Source organism: Phaethon aethereus, assembly GCF_964289735.1.
Source record: "Phaethon aethereus genome assembly, chromosome: 20".
In the NCBI taxonomy this organism is placed as follows: domain Eukaryota; kingdom Metazoa; phylum Chordata; class Aves; order Phaethontiformes; family Phaethontidae; genus Phaethon; species Phaethon aethereus.
The window spans coordinates 448,774-465,545 of NC_138596.1; the positions used below are offsets into that span (position 1 = coordinate 448,774).

At 56.9% G+C, this 16,772-nt stretch overlaps 1 protein-coding gene across 1 annotated transcript; it reads left to right on the top strand.

Moving 5' to 3' along the window:
• Window positions 1-5,628: 5,628 nt before the first annotated feature.
• SAPCD2 (suppressor APC domain containing 2) lies at window positions 5,629-16,193 on the top strand (the record flags this gene model as incomplete). Its single annotated transcript, XM_082008865.1, has 6 exons — window positions 5,629-6,055; window positions 10,792-10,925; window positions 14,601-14,747; window positions 14,896-14,997; window positions 15,524-15,637; window positions 16,065-16,193. The coding sequence occupies exons 1-6, from the start codon at window positions 5,644-5,646 to the stop codon at window positions 16,191-16,193; spliced, it is 1,038 nt and encodes a 345-aa protein (XP_081864991.1). The 5' UTR covers window positions 5,629-5,643.
• Window positions 16,194-16,772: the final 579 nt, after the last annotated feature.

Genomic DNA, 16,772 nt, shown 5'->3' on the forward strand with positions numbered 1-16,772 from the left:
AGCGTGTCGCGCGGGCCCCGCGCTGCGGCGTGCTCCCCGCTCGGCCCTGCGCTCCCGCCGGGCAGCGTGTGCTTCCCGGGTCCGGCTCCTTCCTCGTGCCCGCGGCACCCTGCCGTCCTCCGGCACCGCGGGGTCCCTGCCCGCTGCCGGCCCCGTTGCCTCGCCCCGCCAGGCCCGCTGCCTTGGGCCGGCGCAGCGTTTCCCCCATGGCCGAATTCACAGCCCACAGCTCCGTCCGGCCGCCGCAGGCCAGCACCAGGCCAGGGCGCGCTTCTGCAGCGGGCTGTGCCAGCGATGCAATGTTTTTGGCTGCTGGGGGGACCCCAGGGTGCTGGGACCTTTGTACCTGGGAGAGTCTCACGCCTCTTCTTGCACCTGCACTTGCAAACATATCAAAAAGCTCTTGGGGTTACTTCAGCACAGCAGGTAGCCAGGTGGATCCCGCACCACCCCAGGGCCAGGCCTCCCGGCTCACAAGTCCAGCTCCCCACCAGAGATGCAGCACCAGCAGTAGCGAAGTGGCTACACACAAAAACCCAAAGACCAAGGCTGGGCCAGTCACGAGGTGCCAGAAGGCACGCAGCGACGCAGCCTTCTCTGAGGCCCGTGCTGGGGTCACGGGCTGCCAAGAGTGGGGACAGTGCAATGTCCTACGCTCCTGCCCTCGAGCCCCAGGTATAGCCAGTCCATTCTTGCCCCTGAGCAGCCTGTCACTAACTGCCTGTCCCAGCGGCATCCTGCCTGCAGCCAAAGACCATCTGGGCAGAAGAGGATGAGCACACAGACAGACAGACAGTTGCTCAGACACAACTACCTCCCGCGTGTGACCAGAGTCAGGGGAGCTGGACCCCATCTGGACGTGACAATCAGGTCAGGAAGAATCCCTGATAGTTGTCAAAGCTTCTGTTTCACACCCTGTTTCCTATTTTATGTGACTCCACACAGCTCCTGCTTGGGCAGAGGTTTGGGTCTTCAAAAACTCCTCACTCTGCTCCCGTTTACACAAAATCTCTTCCTGCCGTGATGTGCTGTCTGCATAACCTTGACCCTTACTCATCAGAAAAGGCTCTGTCAGATCCAACTTATAAATCCAGCCCTGCCTTTTCCTGCAGAACTCATACAGCCTTGTTGCCTCACCTTGAAGGAACTCAAGCACACAGCCATGGGATTTCATAGCTGTGGGATCCTGGAGCTGTGGGATGTCGGCTTTCCTAGAAGAACCACAGCGAATCATGCTGCTGCTGGCGAATGCACTCCCACCTTCCCAATCCAGCCATCCACCAGAACAGGTTTGTCCTGCTGCATATCCAATCAGTCCCCTGGGGCTGATTCCACAACCCATCACACGTGTTTTAGAAATTTTCTTCTGTAAATCAATAGAAAGAATGACAGTTTGGATCAGATATACCAGGCAGGACAACCTGAGAAAGCAGGAAAGAGGTACGCTTGGGCCAAACAAAACACAAACATGCAGGTGGAACAGGAAATTCAGCATTAAAAAAGCTCCAGCACCCCAAAAGCAAACAAACAGCAAACACTGCTCCACTGGGGCAAGACATGCTACCAGGACAGAGGTAGACCTGCTTCAGGCTTCAATATATAAGTACCCACCAATATGTCCCCCAAAGAAATGCAGTTTTACAGTCGTTCCCTGAATAAGGTGAAAGGCTGTGTGCTTTACGGCTGTGGCATGACTGTTACTACGTGCTGCCCTTAGCCACTCCTGCCGTAGCTGGCAGTGATAACAGGACAGAGCAGCTGCTATGCAGATTCTAACTGAAGGCCAGCACCTATCACTTTCATTTAAGCCCCAGATGATTCCCCATACTTAAACTCATTGTGCTGAAATCCCATCAAGCGGAGGGGTGGGAGGGTGAGACTGGACACGAGTGACTGCCGTTTCCTGCCAACACAGATTCTTGCTCTGCAGACTCAGGCATGTTGCAGAGCAAGCAAACAAGCTCTCCCCCCGGAGAGCTTATTTTAGCTTCCCACCCTGCTGCCCATCTCCCAGCCCTCGTGACAGCCCACGAGCCACCAGGCAGCCACCAGACTTCCTGCTCGCCGGCCCTCCAAGGGAAAAAACAGTCTGGAGGAAAGAAAAGTAACTTTGTGGGAAGCGCTTGGCCCCCTCCAAAGCAAACAGAGTGTGTCCTCAAGAGGTCCAGTAAGCAGCAAGATGGAAAATACCATGGCGTTCAGAGCTGGGAAGATCAAACAAGATAGCCTTCTCCCAAGGGAAAATCTGCTGCTTCTCCCCAACCGCTCTCCCATTGCCATTTCTACCCTCTGCCCAGAGGTTTCCTGAGGACAAATGCGTTTCTGAGTTGACACTCTAGTACCCAACTGTAAGTGATTCCCTGCACCCCCAGCTTTGGGGCTGAAAGAGGGGGTTAACACCAATTGCACTTAACGAATTGGACCGTGAGGGGGAGCACCAGAACTTGGCATCTGGACTGTTTGCACAGCTCTGGTTTTAACCAAGCCCCAACCAACCGTTCCTCAGTATGGTCTGGAAACCCGTGCTGGCCAGGGACCAGCCCTCTTTGGATGCAGCACTGTTTTGGCTGGCAGTGCAATACGCAGAGGTGGGCTGTGCCATGCCAGCTGGACCACATGCCAGGCAGCAGCATGCACTGAGCCCACAGACATGTGGCTGCTTCCCCAACAGTCCTTGCCCTCCCCCAGAACGCAGCAGCAGGGGCTCACAGCACCTGGCTGAACACAGTCATTGGGAGACAACCTCATGGCTGCAATCACCATGTGTCTTCTGCGGAGTCAAGATTCACATGTGAACACCTGTGTGCTGCTGAACTCAGCATGGGGCTTAGTCTACTGCCACAGTCACCCAGCATCACCCATAGATGGTCAGTGTCATGTAGGAAGGTGCCACAGTCTCCACCACCAGCACCCTGTTCCCTCGACACTCTGGGGTTTGATGGGGCTGCTGTGACCTCTCCTCACAGGGGTGGCAACACTGGTTGGTGGGACAGGCTGGCCTGCCACCAGCCTTCCAGGGGACATCAGACACCTTGTGCCATCCCCAGAGAGGGGCAGTGGTGCACTGGGTGCCACCACACCAGAGCCATGAGTGTCACCTCCAGTGCCTGCGGGCCAGCAGTGAGGGAGGGTTGGGACAGGTTTGAATGGCAGCTGGTGCTTGCCAGTAGCTTGGAGGAAAGACAACTGAATAACTATGTTGTTTGTATTAAAAAAACCAAAGATGGCTCTGTCAATCAGAAGAGCCTGGGCTGGCCCCAAGAGAAACTATTCAGTGAGAGAAAACAAAACAAAACAAAACTCCAAAAAGTCTTTTCCAAGAATTTTCAAAATCTCCCTAACCTCATTCACCCCACCACGCCAAGGATGAAAGCATCAGCCTGTCTTATGGCAGCCTCTTGAGGGCACTTTTGTATAGAAAGCGTAGTAAGGCAGCTGAGTCCCAGCTCCCTGTTGCCAGAGCAGAAAGCTCCACATGGAGGAGCGAGAGTATTTCGGCTGAACCACCAGACACAGTCAATACCAGGAATTGTTTCTGGTATCTCCAGATTGCTTTCTTGGTGGGATAGACCTGCCAGGCAGGGAAATTGGACAAGAGACATTAAGGTCATTTCGATTTTCCCCTATTATTCCTGGCTGTTCCAGCAAGCCCAGAGATGTGGGAGGAACCTAGGTAAAAACTCATTTCCCTGTGGATTTATCCATATGCTGATGCTACCAGAGCTGAGTGGTGTCACATTCAATGCCTTCTTTCTGGAGCAGAAAGGGGAGGGATGATGCACTGGTTCCTTCGCCCTGTATCCCATGCAGGTGTGAACCTGTTCAGTCAAACACGGCTAAGCCAAGCAGAGATCTCAAAACAGGTAGGACAGGTCTGGGAAATTTATGAAAAAAAAAGTGCTTTAAAGAAAAGCAGGCTGTGAACAGCCTGGCCATTGCACAGAGGAGACCAGCCAGAGTGGTCCTCGATAGAAAACAGGGCAGTGAGAGTCTGCAGAGGCTGCTGTGATTTACCTGGCAGCCTGGGCCTGACAGGGCCGAGGAACTCCATGGAGAAGAGAAGTCGCAAGAACAGGCTGAGAAGCTAGGAGTAGGACCAAGCTGCAGAAAACATCTCGGCATGGAGTGCAGCCTGGACAAGGAAGCTGATGGTGAGGGGAGCACTGCAAGGGCCACGTGGATAGGAGGGCTTCAGGGCCAAGCATCCTCCACCCTCTCCCTTTGAAGCCAACTCAGAGCTAAAGAAAATCACCCCAGGCACATGGCACAGGAGGTGTCCGTGGCACAGGCAGCCTCAGAACACAAGTCCCTGGATGGTGGCTGATACCCCTTCTGGCCATCCCCCTTCTCCAGCGCGCTTGCTCCCTGACACTCCTCCTCTCAGTGTCAGGAGCATCATATCAGGATGGGGGCTCTGGAGGTGCCAGCACACGGCTGCCCAGGGGTCCTCGAGCGAGTCATGATGCCTGTGACATGAAAATCGTGACACCAGGGCTTTGCAGTCTGCTTTGTTGCAATGCACCATCTGATGGAGGGAGTTTGCAGAGGAAGGCAGCACTTTTCACTAGGGCTAACACACTGCTGGATCTGAGAGATACATCAAATTTTAGTATAAATTAGAGAAACCCATTCTCTTGCCAATGCCAGTTCATACTAAGTTTATAAGAGATATGATCCAAATTCTATTTCTCTCACATTTGTCAACACTGATTTTTTTTCCTCCTTTCTCCATGTCAGTGGTTCCTCCGAGCCCCTACCCCAGCTCCTGTTGGCTGGTGGCTGCTCTTGCTGCACCAGCCACAGCACTGGGATGCCTGGACTCAATTCCTGCTGTAAGCACTTGCCTCCCCTGCAGCACCAGACATGTCAAGCACACAGGACCTCTACGTGCTGATGCAGAAGAGCCGTACATCCCTCTCCCGTGGGGATGCTGCCAAGGTGAGCGCCTGGACTGACACTTTTGGCTGCGTTTTCAAAGCTGGCAGTGAGAGCAAACACCACGTTTGGGATTTTTTTGTTCCTGTTCACTAATCACGTTTGCTCTGGAGTCTTTAGGGATGTAAAGTCTTCAGATATCTCTGCTTAAAAAGAGCCACTTTCTTTTCTGCAAAGTTACGGTGTCTTTGAAGTGCAAAAATCCAACTGTCCGAAGCTGTTTATGACCACCGGCAGCAGACGCACCCATTGCATTTGGGCGTAGGGAGCGATGCCCTCAGTTCTGCCGGTAAAGAAGGAGACTGGCAACTGCGGGAGCAGCGGGTGCGGGTCAGCGCTGCGAGAAATGAGGATTTGTGCCCGGTGGATGGACACCGGTCAGCGCGGCTCTTCCCGGGGGGGGGCTACCGAGCCGTTACTGAGAGCGCAGGGGCTCGGACGGCGGTGGGATGGAGGAGCAGACACCTCCCTGCGCCCGCCCCGCTCCCGGCCGGGGGTCCCGGAGGAGGGACCGGGGCCCCCCGCCCCTCCGGCCGAGAGCGGGGCGGGCGCCGCGTGGAACTTAAACGGCCGTCCTCCCCCTCGGCCAATGGCCAGCGCGACCGCGCGCCACCAGCCAATGAGAGCGCGAGACCGCCCGCCACCAACCAATAGGAGCGCGAGGGCCGGAGCGGTGAGTAACGCTCGGGAGCGGCGGCGGCGGCGGCGATGGCCCCGGAGCGCGGCGACCGGTCGCTCCCCGCCGGTACCGAGGGTCTTCCCCGGGTTTTCTTGCAGAGCCTGCGGACTCTCTTCGATATCCTGGATGACCGGCGGCGGGGTTACGTGCACCTACGGGAGATCGAGTCCCGCTGGCGGGGAGCGGAAGCCCGAGAGCTGCCCGCCGGGGTGATGGAGGGTCTGCGGCGGGCGGCACCGGCCAGCGGGTACCTCACCTTCGAGAGGTTCGTCCTGGGGCTGCGCGCTGCCCTGCCCGGTGCTGACCCCCCGGTGGAGAGCAGCAGCGGCGGCGGCGGGCGGCGGAACGTGGAGAAGCCGCCGAGCCCGCGCTGTGCCGAGGAGCGGCGCGGGAAGAGCACCGGGCAGCGGGAACCGGGGCACAGCCAGCCCCGCGGCCGAGGTGAGCCGGTGGGGCCGGGGGAGGAACGTGCCCGGCTCGGTGCGGGCAGCTCCAAAGTGCGGGCGGCACCGTTGTCGGAGACTCGAGTTAGGCAGGGCGGGCCGGGCCCCTGCGGCTTGCTGCGGTCCGCGGGCAGCGCAGACCTGTTCCCTGCTCTGGGCCCAACCCAGCAGCAAGCCCTTCCCACAGGCCTGATGTAAAACTCCGCAAAAGTTACTGCTATTTTTAATCTTGTTTTTGGTGGGCTTTGACCCACGCTGCGGGTAAACCGGGGTGGAGAGCGTGCTGCTCCGCTGTTGTCTCGGGTTTTTGCTTCCCTTCACATCTCTCCTCGCGTGGGTGCTTGTCTGTTTATAGCGGTGACAAGAAGAATTAAGGGCTTTACTGTAACGTGTCCGTGGTTGTCCCCGGGTGCAAAGTCTGTAGGTGACCTTCCTCGGGGGGTGGGTAATGCAGCTCTCTGAGAGTCGCTGGGCCCTGGGGCTTCACTGGAGTGAGAGCTGCGGTCACAGAGCAGCTGTGGGCTCCATGCTGTAGGTGTGCCCTCTCAGAAGGGCTTGGTTCACGATTTCATCCATGTTTTGGACAAAAAAAGCAAACTTTTTTGTTTGGCTAATTCCACAGCCCTTGTTTACAATAATAAATAATTAAGCAATAATTAAATGGGAAAGCATCATCAGGTTGATGTGCTTTGCTGTCCTCAAGCGCTGTCTCGGTGGCCAGGCCAGGGCTCTGTCTGCAGAGCTCACCGGCAGGTCCCTGCAGATCATGTCCCTTCCTTGGGACCTGGGGTCCCTGTGCTGGGTCTGCCAGGTCCCCCCACCCCCGGGTGGCACACAGACCTTGGAAAAGAGGAGACTATTTCACTGGCATCTTGATTTGTGGCTAGTCAGTAGGAGGCATTACAAGGAAACCGGGCTTCTAGACTTGTGAAGCACTTTGAGAACTATGGACACAAAGGTCTGCATGAGGAGCTGGTGTTTGCTATCGCAACATTTGAGCGCAATGACTTCCTCTACCTTGGGAAAGTTGCCTAGGCTGGTTTGCATTCCCTTCCCACCCGCTCCCTCCCAGTCCCTTCTGCTGGGTGGAGAAGAAACTTTAACTGTGGCTGAGGTTCTCTGCTTTCCATTTTGCCTCCAGACTAATCACTGGAGCCTCATCTAGGGGAATATTATTAAGCAGGCTGGTTCCTCTATTGTCAAGAGTGCAAATCTGGAAAAACCTGAAAAAAAAATCCTTCTTGGTAAATAGGAAATTGAAAGCTTTGCCCTGGGAAGAGCGAGCAGATGACTACAGCAACTTTCCGGTTGCTGAGGATCTTTCCATTATAGGCTGATATTATACTGATGTCTGGAGCCTGTGGGCAGGGTTAGTGCCTCAGCCCTTGCTGCCAGCTTCCTGCGGCATAGGGCCATATTCTGGCAACAGGCCTGAATTTCAGGTTGATTCAGCAGCTTAGCGAATGTTATAACTCAGTTACTGTATCCCTCGCAGCTCCTGATCCTGCACAGCTGCTCAGTGCTCCCTTCCGCTGCAGAGGGTTTCCCGGGCTGTGGTTGGAAGGTAGACCTTCTCCTCAACTGGCTGCGAGGGAGCTGGGCGCTGCCATGGCAGGATGCGCCTCCTTCTTGCTGCAAAGAAATGTGCTGAGAGCTGCCAGTGGGCCCAGAAAGCCCTGTCTCCATTAAGATTGTATCATTTGGGCTCGAGGCTGCTCTGAGCCTCCAGCTGCACGGTGTAGCTTCTGTAAGAACCCAACCAAGTGCAGTGAGATGGTGTCAGTGCTCATCAACTGCAAAGACTCTGAGGAAACTCGCCCTGTCTGTGTTTTGGGGGAAGGAGGTGCTCACAAGATGCCACCCTAGCTCTGCTTTCTGGCCCGGGGGGCATCTGCATGCGTCAGAGGTGATTTGGATGTGAATCAGGGCATGATGGCAGAGGTTGAGGCTAGGTGATCCTCTTGGCACATCCAGGGATGCAGTGAGCCAGTGGGACGGCAATTATATCCCCTCTTCCTTGCTAACATCCATTAGCATATGGGCAGAATTGCTTCTGAAGAAGTCCCTGCTTAAAGTCAGCTTCCAGCTTCTCAGAAGCTCTCATCAGCCCAGCGGTGCTGCAGCAGCCCATGAGCTGCTGCTGGGTGCCAGCCATGATCTGTGGGGAGCCAACAGCATCCAGCAGGTGCAAGGATGGTGAGGCTGATATTGGAGAAGTCACTAGGCATAGAAGTCACCATGATGCCTTCCCTACCACTGGTGCCTAGGTGACTTGTCACAACAGCATCCGAGTGTCTCAGTGTTGGTGATCTTTACCTTGTGGTTCTCCTGAGAGCTGAGACCTGGGGAAGTCAAGACACAGAGCAGAAAGTCCCTTGCCCAGGAGGTCTGTGGTGGCCCTGGGCACTGCTTCCTCCCCAGCACAGTGCTTGCCTTTGCTGCTGGGGTGGCCTAGCTTTAGCAGCTGCCTGGGGAGCTGGTGGCAGGAAGGAGGGATGGTTTGTAGGTAGCCGTTATTGTCTGGGCCATTGCCAAGGACAGGTATGTAAATGTTCAAAATGACCATGAGGTGTCTGTTTCATCCTGGACACTTGCTCTGGCTGGCAAATGCCAGGATCATGCCCTGTGGGGGCAGAGAGGCTCTGGGAGGGAGGAGGCCATCCCATATCTCATGGCAGGATCTCTTCTATCTCCGGTGAGCTGGTCCTGCTCTTTGCTCAAGAAGAACTGATCCCAGCCCATTAGCAGGGGTCCTGTTTTAGCCACTACATTGCCAGCTCAAGTGGACAGAGCTCAGCTGCTTGACAAGGGAGCGCCTTCTTATCACAGGTTTGGTTCAGCTCAGCTCAACCTGGCACTTCCAAGTAACAGCAGCCTTTTTAACATGTTTCTACCCTGCAGCTCTTCCCAGAGGTGCTCCTGGATTTACTTTGGGATTCTGCCTATTGAAGCTACCCTTGGTTTGGGGCTGTTCCTCAGCTTCCCAAGCAGGATGTGCTACAGTCTGCTAGGAGAACATGTGTGTGGTTGCACCGGTCTTGCTGGGTTCCTCCCAGGTAGATATGGGTGTATGAAACCAAAGACAGTTGGCAAAACAGATGGATGGGTGATATCAAAGACTTTGTGTTTCCTGATGTGCTGGAGACCTGTCTACACTGGAGCATTTTCTGGTAGAAGCAGGATGCCGTGATGGACCAGAAGGAGGATTTTTCCCATGCCTTGGTGGCTTCTTTCCGCAGTGACACAAAGTGAGAGGTTGAGCGAGGTGCTTGTGTAGCACTGCCTGCTGCCCCCTGAGCCCGAGTCCATCTCCCGTTGCAGAACCAGCGCAAACGAGGCAGTGCAGGCAGCCCCAGCAACTCCCCCAGACCTCGTTGCCTTCAAGGTAAAGGATGGCTCCTGTGGCCACGGCTGCCCTCTCTTGCCCCATATCACTCTTCCATTGTATGTATCCATATGCTCAGCTGCGGAGCAAGCAGGCAGCAATGTGCCAGCCCAGGCAACACTACGTGTCCTGTCCCAGCACTCGCAGCCCTCTGTGCCCACGCAGCAGGGAACACGCTAGACCTGTGCCAGGCAGCTCTGGTGCCTGGGAGCCAGCGTGTGCCCAGCCTGTGGGACAGGGATGTGGCGATGGGTGGGTGTGCCTGGCAGATATGTGGGGAGCGGTCCCAAGGAAGAGATGTTTTTCCCAGCTTCCTCACTGCCTGCCTTTGCTTGCCTACCTCCCTGCTGCTCTTGTTTGAAAGCCAGGTTGGGAAAGAAATTCTCGAGGAAAGCTGTGCACGGAGAGCGGGGTTGAGCTGCAAAAGTGAGGGGGTGAGCACAAGGCAGGGTCTGCGGGGGACTGGCAAGGAGCTTGTGGCAAGAAGGGAGGTGCAGCAGGCTTGCTGCCTGGGCACGTCTGGGGAGGGTGCTGGCTGCACCCTTGGCTACCCTGGCACCATGGTTCAGGGCGGCAGGGCAGTGCTCTGTCAGCTCGGCCAGAAGCGGGGATCTGAGCTGGCTTGGCCGTGGCCGCAGGGCTGTGTTTCTGGCAAGTTCGCCAAGGCGGGCGGTGCAGGGCTTGTACTGACTTTTCTGCAGGTGCCCAGCCAATACCTGCTTCAGTGTACAGGCAGCACAGGCAGGAGGTATCTGATCCAGCCTAAAACCTGCCAGTATGAACTTCATCTGCAAAAATACATTTATGCGTGGATTTGCACCAGCATCACATGTTTGTAGTAGATCTGTTTTTTCCAAGAGACAATGTTGGGATTTTAATAAAATTTTGTAAAACCTACAGCCTGATTTACTCTATGGTTAGACCACAGGATCTGGGGGGAACATCTGCATGGCCAAGCCCATCACCAAGCAGGAGCTGCCTTCAAGAGGAGTCCAGTTCCTGCCACCTGAGCGGAAGCCAGGGGTCCCACGAGGACAGGACAAGGGTAGATAATATGATTAATGGTTTAATTGCTGTGATGGGACTGAAACAGCATTGCCTGGAAGCTGCCTGCTTTTTGCAGAAGATGACCACTGAGATCTGTTGCCAGCCTGGTGCAGCCCAGTAAGCTGTTGATGAAGCCTGCCCTGCCATACAAAGATGCAAGCAGGCGCTCGGGCCAGTGCTTTGCTCAGCTGCTCCCTGCCATGTCCGTTTGCAAGACCACCCTGCAGATAGTCCCATAGAAGTGGCTGTGGAGAGGCTCCTGTTGCAAGCGGCTGGTGGCCTCATGCTTTCCTCCATTACAGGTGGTGATGCTAAGGCTGCTGGGCAGTCCCAGGGAGATGGCAGCCATCCGGGGGCTGCGGACACTCGGAGGCATCAGAGGGGACGTGCAGAACACCGGAGACACACCATCACCAGTGGCGTGGACTTCAGCATGGTAAGGCGACAGCCCTGCCACGGGCTGCAGCGAAGGGGCCCGTGGTACCTGGGGGAAGGTGGATTGCAGGGGTCCCTCACCGCTGACACCAGCTCTGTTTGGGCTGTGGCTCCCCCCTGCCCCCCCCTGCATGTGTGAGCTGTGGGGTGTTGGGCAGATCCTGATATTTTGGATACAAATCTCTGCTGATGTACGTGGAGGTCCTGCCATTACTTGTTGCTTTTTGTCCCAAATCATGCCAGACAGGGAGGACGCGTGTGTTGCCCCCATAGAGCCAGCATTTGACTGCACAGGTGCCTTCCCCACGGGCAAAACCTTGTGCAGGGAAAGGCAAACGTGTAGGTGTAGGAGCAGGTGGGTCTCTGGGCCTTTCAAGCACTCCAGCGAAGGTCGGGTATGCTCTGCGCTGGCAAGCGGTGGTGCCAGGCTGTGTCTCCTACCAGATGTTCTCTGTAGGTCAGGGCTCAAGCATGCTGATCCTCCTGGCTCCTGAGGGACTTTTTGCCAGTAATGCAGAGAAATCAGCATTGAATTTAGGTGGGCAGCCCAGGATGGAGGGATCTGCTCCCCTCTCTCCTTCCCTGAGTGGAGAGGCTTGGATCAGATTGCCTGGATGAAGGGATCCCCACAGCTCCCAAGTGGAATGGAGGAGCTGCCTGGGCATGTTGCCCACAAGCTCACGCTAAATTTTCCTGGGAAGAGAGCCAGGACCCAGCCTGCAGGATGAGCAATTGGCAGGACTGAACTCTGGCTGGTGTCTGAACTGCTGCCAAGGCTGCGACTGTCACCTCTGCAGTTCCACTCCTTGCACCCTGGTGTCACCCTGCTCCTCGAGCCCAGCGGAGCTGACTCGCGCGGGCAGCATCGATTATAGCCCGGCACAGGCCTTGGGGGACATAACGTGCTCCGATGTCTGGCCTGGGGAGGGGCATTTGTGCACACATGGTTTACTGGGCTTGCAGCCGTGCAAGGGTTTGGGGTCCTCTTGGGCTGAGGGGGTCTCTGCTGAGAGGCGCTGGCAAGGAGTAATAAATGTAGATGTGTGCATCTGGGGATGAGTGTCTCTGGTCTTCAAGGTTTTAGTGGCTGGGAGTTGCTGTTTCGGAGATGGGAAGGTCCCCCCTTCTCTGGTGAAGCTTTTTCCTGTGCATGCAGCTCCAGGCTGGAGCCCGTCACTGCCATGAGCTCAAGGTCCTGCCTGCTGGCCAGCATGTCTCGCTGAGAGCTGGCGTTTGTTCCCAGCTCTGCTAGAAGTGCTCTGGCTCCAGGCTTGTGTTGCCTTTGCCTGTATTTCCCCAAGTTGTTTTGGGGGCAGTGGGAGGAAGGTCCTTTGCCTTTCTTCCCCCCTGCCCATGTACCAGAGTGCTGCACTGCCTTTCGTGTGCTCTTCCCCACAGAGAAGGGGTGTCTGTCCCTGTCCCCCGGTGAGAAGCCTTTCCTGGCACCATGGCCAGAGCCTTTGGGTACTAATCCCACTTCTGAGCGTACAGAGACAGTTGGAACATACTCGCGTCCAGCAAGGATGTACCCCTGTGCAGGGCAGTGCTGTCACCTCCCACTTGATGCTGGGAGGATGTTGGGGCCCTGCAGACACAAGGCACTCAGCTGTGATTAGGTTAATTTGCCTAAAGCCCGAGCGGGGGACGGGAGCGCTGGTATCCATCCGGCATCCCGGGCTGCAGTAGGACCAGTTCATCCTGAGCAGTGAAGCGAGGTGTGGGGGCTGTGCTGCAGCCCCAGGACCCTTTGTACCACCACAGCTGGTATCCACTCAGCTGGTGTTTTTCAGCCAGTGCATCATTGATCGGCCTGATTTCCCCATGGCCACAGGGGGTAGCTGGGATGAGACCTTCTGTGAGAGGCCGAGCGCTTTCATTTGTAGGTAGCCCAGGGTACAGCACTGTCCCCTCCCCTCCTAACCCAGTTAGCACCAGCAAAGTCCAGCGCTCTTGTCTTCCTCCTGCCCCAGAAGCTGCCTCTGCCCCCAGAGCATCCCACCCTTAGCAAGATGCCATCTGTCCCCACACCCGGCAGAGCTGGTGATGTCCCACTGCTTGGTGGGATGCTGCCTCTTCCTCCGGTCACCATGCTGACCAGCAAGCCTGGTGGGACCAGGGCAGGCCAGGCGGTCGTGGGCTGCAGCCCGAGCTGGGTGGGGGTCCTTGCCACGTACAGCACCTTCTTCATGCCTCTCAGCAACAGTCTGCGTAGCACCAAGGCTCTGCACTTCTTCCTGTGGGTATGTCCTCTTTGGTACGTCTGTCCATCCAAGCTGGGGGTGGGAGGGCTCTTGTGTTGCAAACAGCATTTCCAGGAGCGACAGGAACAAGAGCAGCACTGGCATAGAGAGTGGTTGGTGTGGGGCGGTTGGGAGGCTTTGGGGCTAGCAGTGGGGACAGGGAAGTGCTGTCAGCCTGAAGAAGGTCTTGGTATGGTCTCACTTGTCCCTGGGAGTGGGGATCTGTTCAGGGTCACTTCTGAGCTGAATCATTCCCCTCCAGATGTTCTCCAAAGCAGTAGGAGAGGTTCCTGAGCATCCAGCATCTTCTGGATGATCGAAGTCCCACTGGTTCCTGGAGGAGACTCTCCTGGAGCCCAGTCTGTGCCGTGGGTGTTGGAGGCCTGGGTGTCTTGTGGCAGAGAGGGCAGAGGCAGCACGGCAGGCAGCTCCCCAAGCTCTTGGCATGGAGACAGGGGGCAGGACCTGGGGGAGCAGGCTCGCACCGCTTGAGAGAAGGGGAGAGGGAGCCCTGGGCTCACTGGGTGAGGGCTGATGAAAGTGTTGCTGCACTCGTCACTGTTCCCCAGGGAAGTCCCTTCTTTTCTCTCCACCTCTGCAATTGCCAGTGGCAGTGCAGAGCCGAGGAGCTGCAGAAGAAGAAGGTCGTAGCAGAGCAGGGGACCCCGTGTCCCCTGGGGCACAGACCACTGCTCCAGCCCCGCTGGCGATAGAGGGGCTGAGCTGTCTGCCCTGCAGCAGCCTTGGCTGAGCCGTGACCCAGTGCAGGGTACTGGTCTGCTTGTCCCAGGGGGCTGGTCTGGGGGCAGGAGCCCTGGGCACCCTGGTAGCAGTCCTCCAGGCACGTAAACGTCCCCACGTCCCTCTCGGGGTGACGCTGGTACTTGAACCTGAAAGACTGGCAGAGACACTCAGCAGAGGTATGCTGTGCTCTGCTCAGCTCGGAGCTGCCTCGGGGGAAAAGCAGAAGGGGGAGCAGAGCAGAGCGCTGGGGGAACAGAGCTGCAGGTTTTCCCCCGGCTTCCAGTCTGCATGTTCAGCTCTGCCACTTGCTGCTCACTGAAAGTCATGTGTGTTTGTGCTGCTGGCAGCCGCTCACAGCCTGGGGGGGATTTGGGGGGCGGCTGCAGGCCCTGCTCTTGCTGCATCGATGCATAAATATGAGGCAGAGAAACCTGCTTCTGCAGTGGGGATCAGGAGGTGGCCTGGCTGTCCTTCACCTGCTTCCGTTGCTCTCCCAAACCAGAGAACTCCTCCCCCAAAGAAGCATCAGGCAGCTGCCATCATCCCACTCCTCTGTGGCTTTCCATGGGGAGAGGGGCTGACACCCCTGCCCATATCCATATCCCTCCATGCCTTGTGAAAAAAACAGCTCCTGGGGCTTGACAAGGCCTTGGTGGGGAGGGGGTGACATCTCTGCATGCTCTATCCTGCAGCTGAAGCACATGAAGGAGCTAGAACAGGAGAAGGATTTCCTGCTGCAGGGTCTGGAGCTGGTAGAGCGCGCCCGGGAGTGGTACCACCAGCACATCCAGTTCATGCAGGAACGCCAGAGGCTCCTGGGGAAGAACAAAACCAGTGCCGTGAGTCTGGAGCTTGTTCTTGGGCTGCCCATCTGCTTGGGAGGGTCTGGGGCTGCTCTGTGGTTTTGGAGAACCAGGCTGGGAACTGGCTGGACCTGGAGCCGGCCCCACGGTAACCCCCAGCCTCTTCTTCCTCCCCGTCCCCTAGGACTTCCTCCCTGAGAGCAGCCAGAGCCACCTGGGGCGCCTGGTCCCCAAGCTGCAGGAGGTGAACCGCTGCCTGGGTGACCTCCTTTCCACCACCAGCAAGGTGAGAGCAGCAGATTAGCAGCATGTGGTTGGTTGTGTGAGCTTGGGACCCATCCCGTCCCCCGCCTTACGCTAGTGGCTGGGCTGCCATTGGAGCTGCCAGTGTCCCCGGGCCCTAGGGAGGTGACTTGGTTCCATGGGCAAGATAGGGAATGGGGGACAGCCAAGATGACAGCACAGCTGGTCCCAAGCTGGGCTGGGGGATACTCAAGGCAAGATCCCCCAAAAGGTGTAGCCATTTTCAAGTGAATAACGAAACCATCCTGCTGAAGTGCTGAGTCAGCCCTCTGAGTTGTCTGTCCTGTCAGGCTTCCAGAAGGAGCCAGGCACACTGCCAGGAACGCTTCCCAGCTCTGGCTGCCTTGCTGGAGACCCTGTGATGGCCTGTGATGGGGTCTTAATCGTGTGCTGGGCTTCTCTCAGTTCCCCGTGTGCTATAGAAACAGCTTCTGGCCTTGAGAAAGGCTGGAGAGGGGCACCGGGAAGGAGGCTCAATGTCTCATCTCTTGCCTTCATCTTCTCTGCAGCCAGCAAACCCCTCCTCAGCTCTGAGCAGCCTGGTCCCCGTGGTGTCTCCAGCCTCAGCAGGCTCCCAGCAAGCCATCAACATGCTGAAGGAGCAAAACCGGCTTCTCACCAAGGTGAATGGGGGGAGTGGGGGAAGAGATCCCCTTGGTGGGGGTTGGGAGGGAGGGTGGGATGGGGCAGGGGAAGGAATACAAGGCAGTGGGAAGTGTTCCTTCAGCTTGGCCAACCTTGGTCATCCCAGAGAAGGGCACTCCCCATCTCGCAGCTGTATCCAGCTCTGTCCAGCTGTTTGCTGGGTGAGGGTCCACGGGCAGGGGTGGGCATCCCTGCTGGAGGGAAAAGACCATGACAAATGCAGGTCATGAGAGGGTGCAGACGCTGTGGCTGGGGTCTGTGAGCAGGGCTGCTGGGGAAGGGGCACTCGTGATCCCCCTGCCAGAGCCAGGCTCACTGCTGGGGTTCACATCCCAGCACTTGCAGCGCAGCAAATGCCAATGTTTTCCTCCTCTAAGCAGCACTTTCCTCCTCTGTCCTGTGCAGGAGGTGACTGACAAGAGCGAACGCATCACCCAGTTGGAGCAGGAGAAATCTGCCCTAATCAAGCAGCTCTTTGAGGCTCGTGCCCGCAATAACCATGAAACGAGCCAGCTGGACTCCACCTTCATCTAGCACCCGTCTCCCTGCTTGCTGTCCTCAAGCTGCCCTGGGGGTTTCGTGGGACTCTTGCCCAAAACCCATTGCACCCCTTGCTCCAGGTGTCGTATCTTGAGGTCTGGAGCCGTTGGTGGCATCTCTGCAGGAGGAAGCTGGGAAGGCGCTTCCCCGATCCCGCCTGGGGAGCATCCCCACACTGCTCTGCTGCTGGGCTTTCCAGCCATGCTGCTCCCAAGCTGCTCCTTTTCTGTCTCTAAACAGACTGCAGGAACTGCACCCCCGGCCTTGTGATCCCAAACATGCTGGGGGAACAGCCGCTGCCCGTGCTGCCTGCGCCTGACTGACTTAGGCTGAATTTTGGCTGCTCTCAGAAAAAGACGATGCATCTTCAACACTCCAGCTGGCATCTCCACACAAGCCTGGCCTGTTGAAGAGTGGCCTGTCCCCAGCTTGTCCTGCCTTCAGAGGACAAGATTGAAATTCCAATGGGACATGCCTGGCCCCTCTCTGTTGTCTGAGTTCTGCCTGCCAGTGACACTATACTGGGCCAGAGCAGTGCCCAAGCTGGTGCTCCTCCTGGGGTAATCCCTCTTT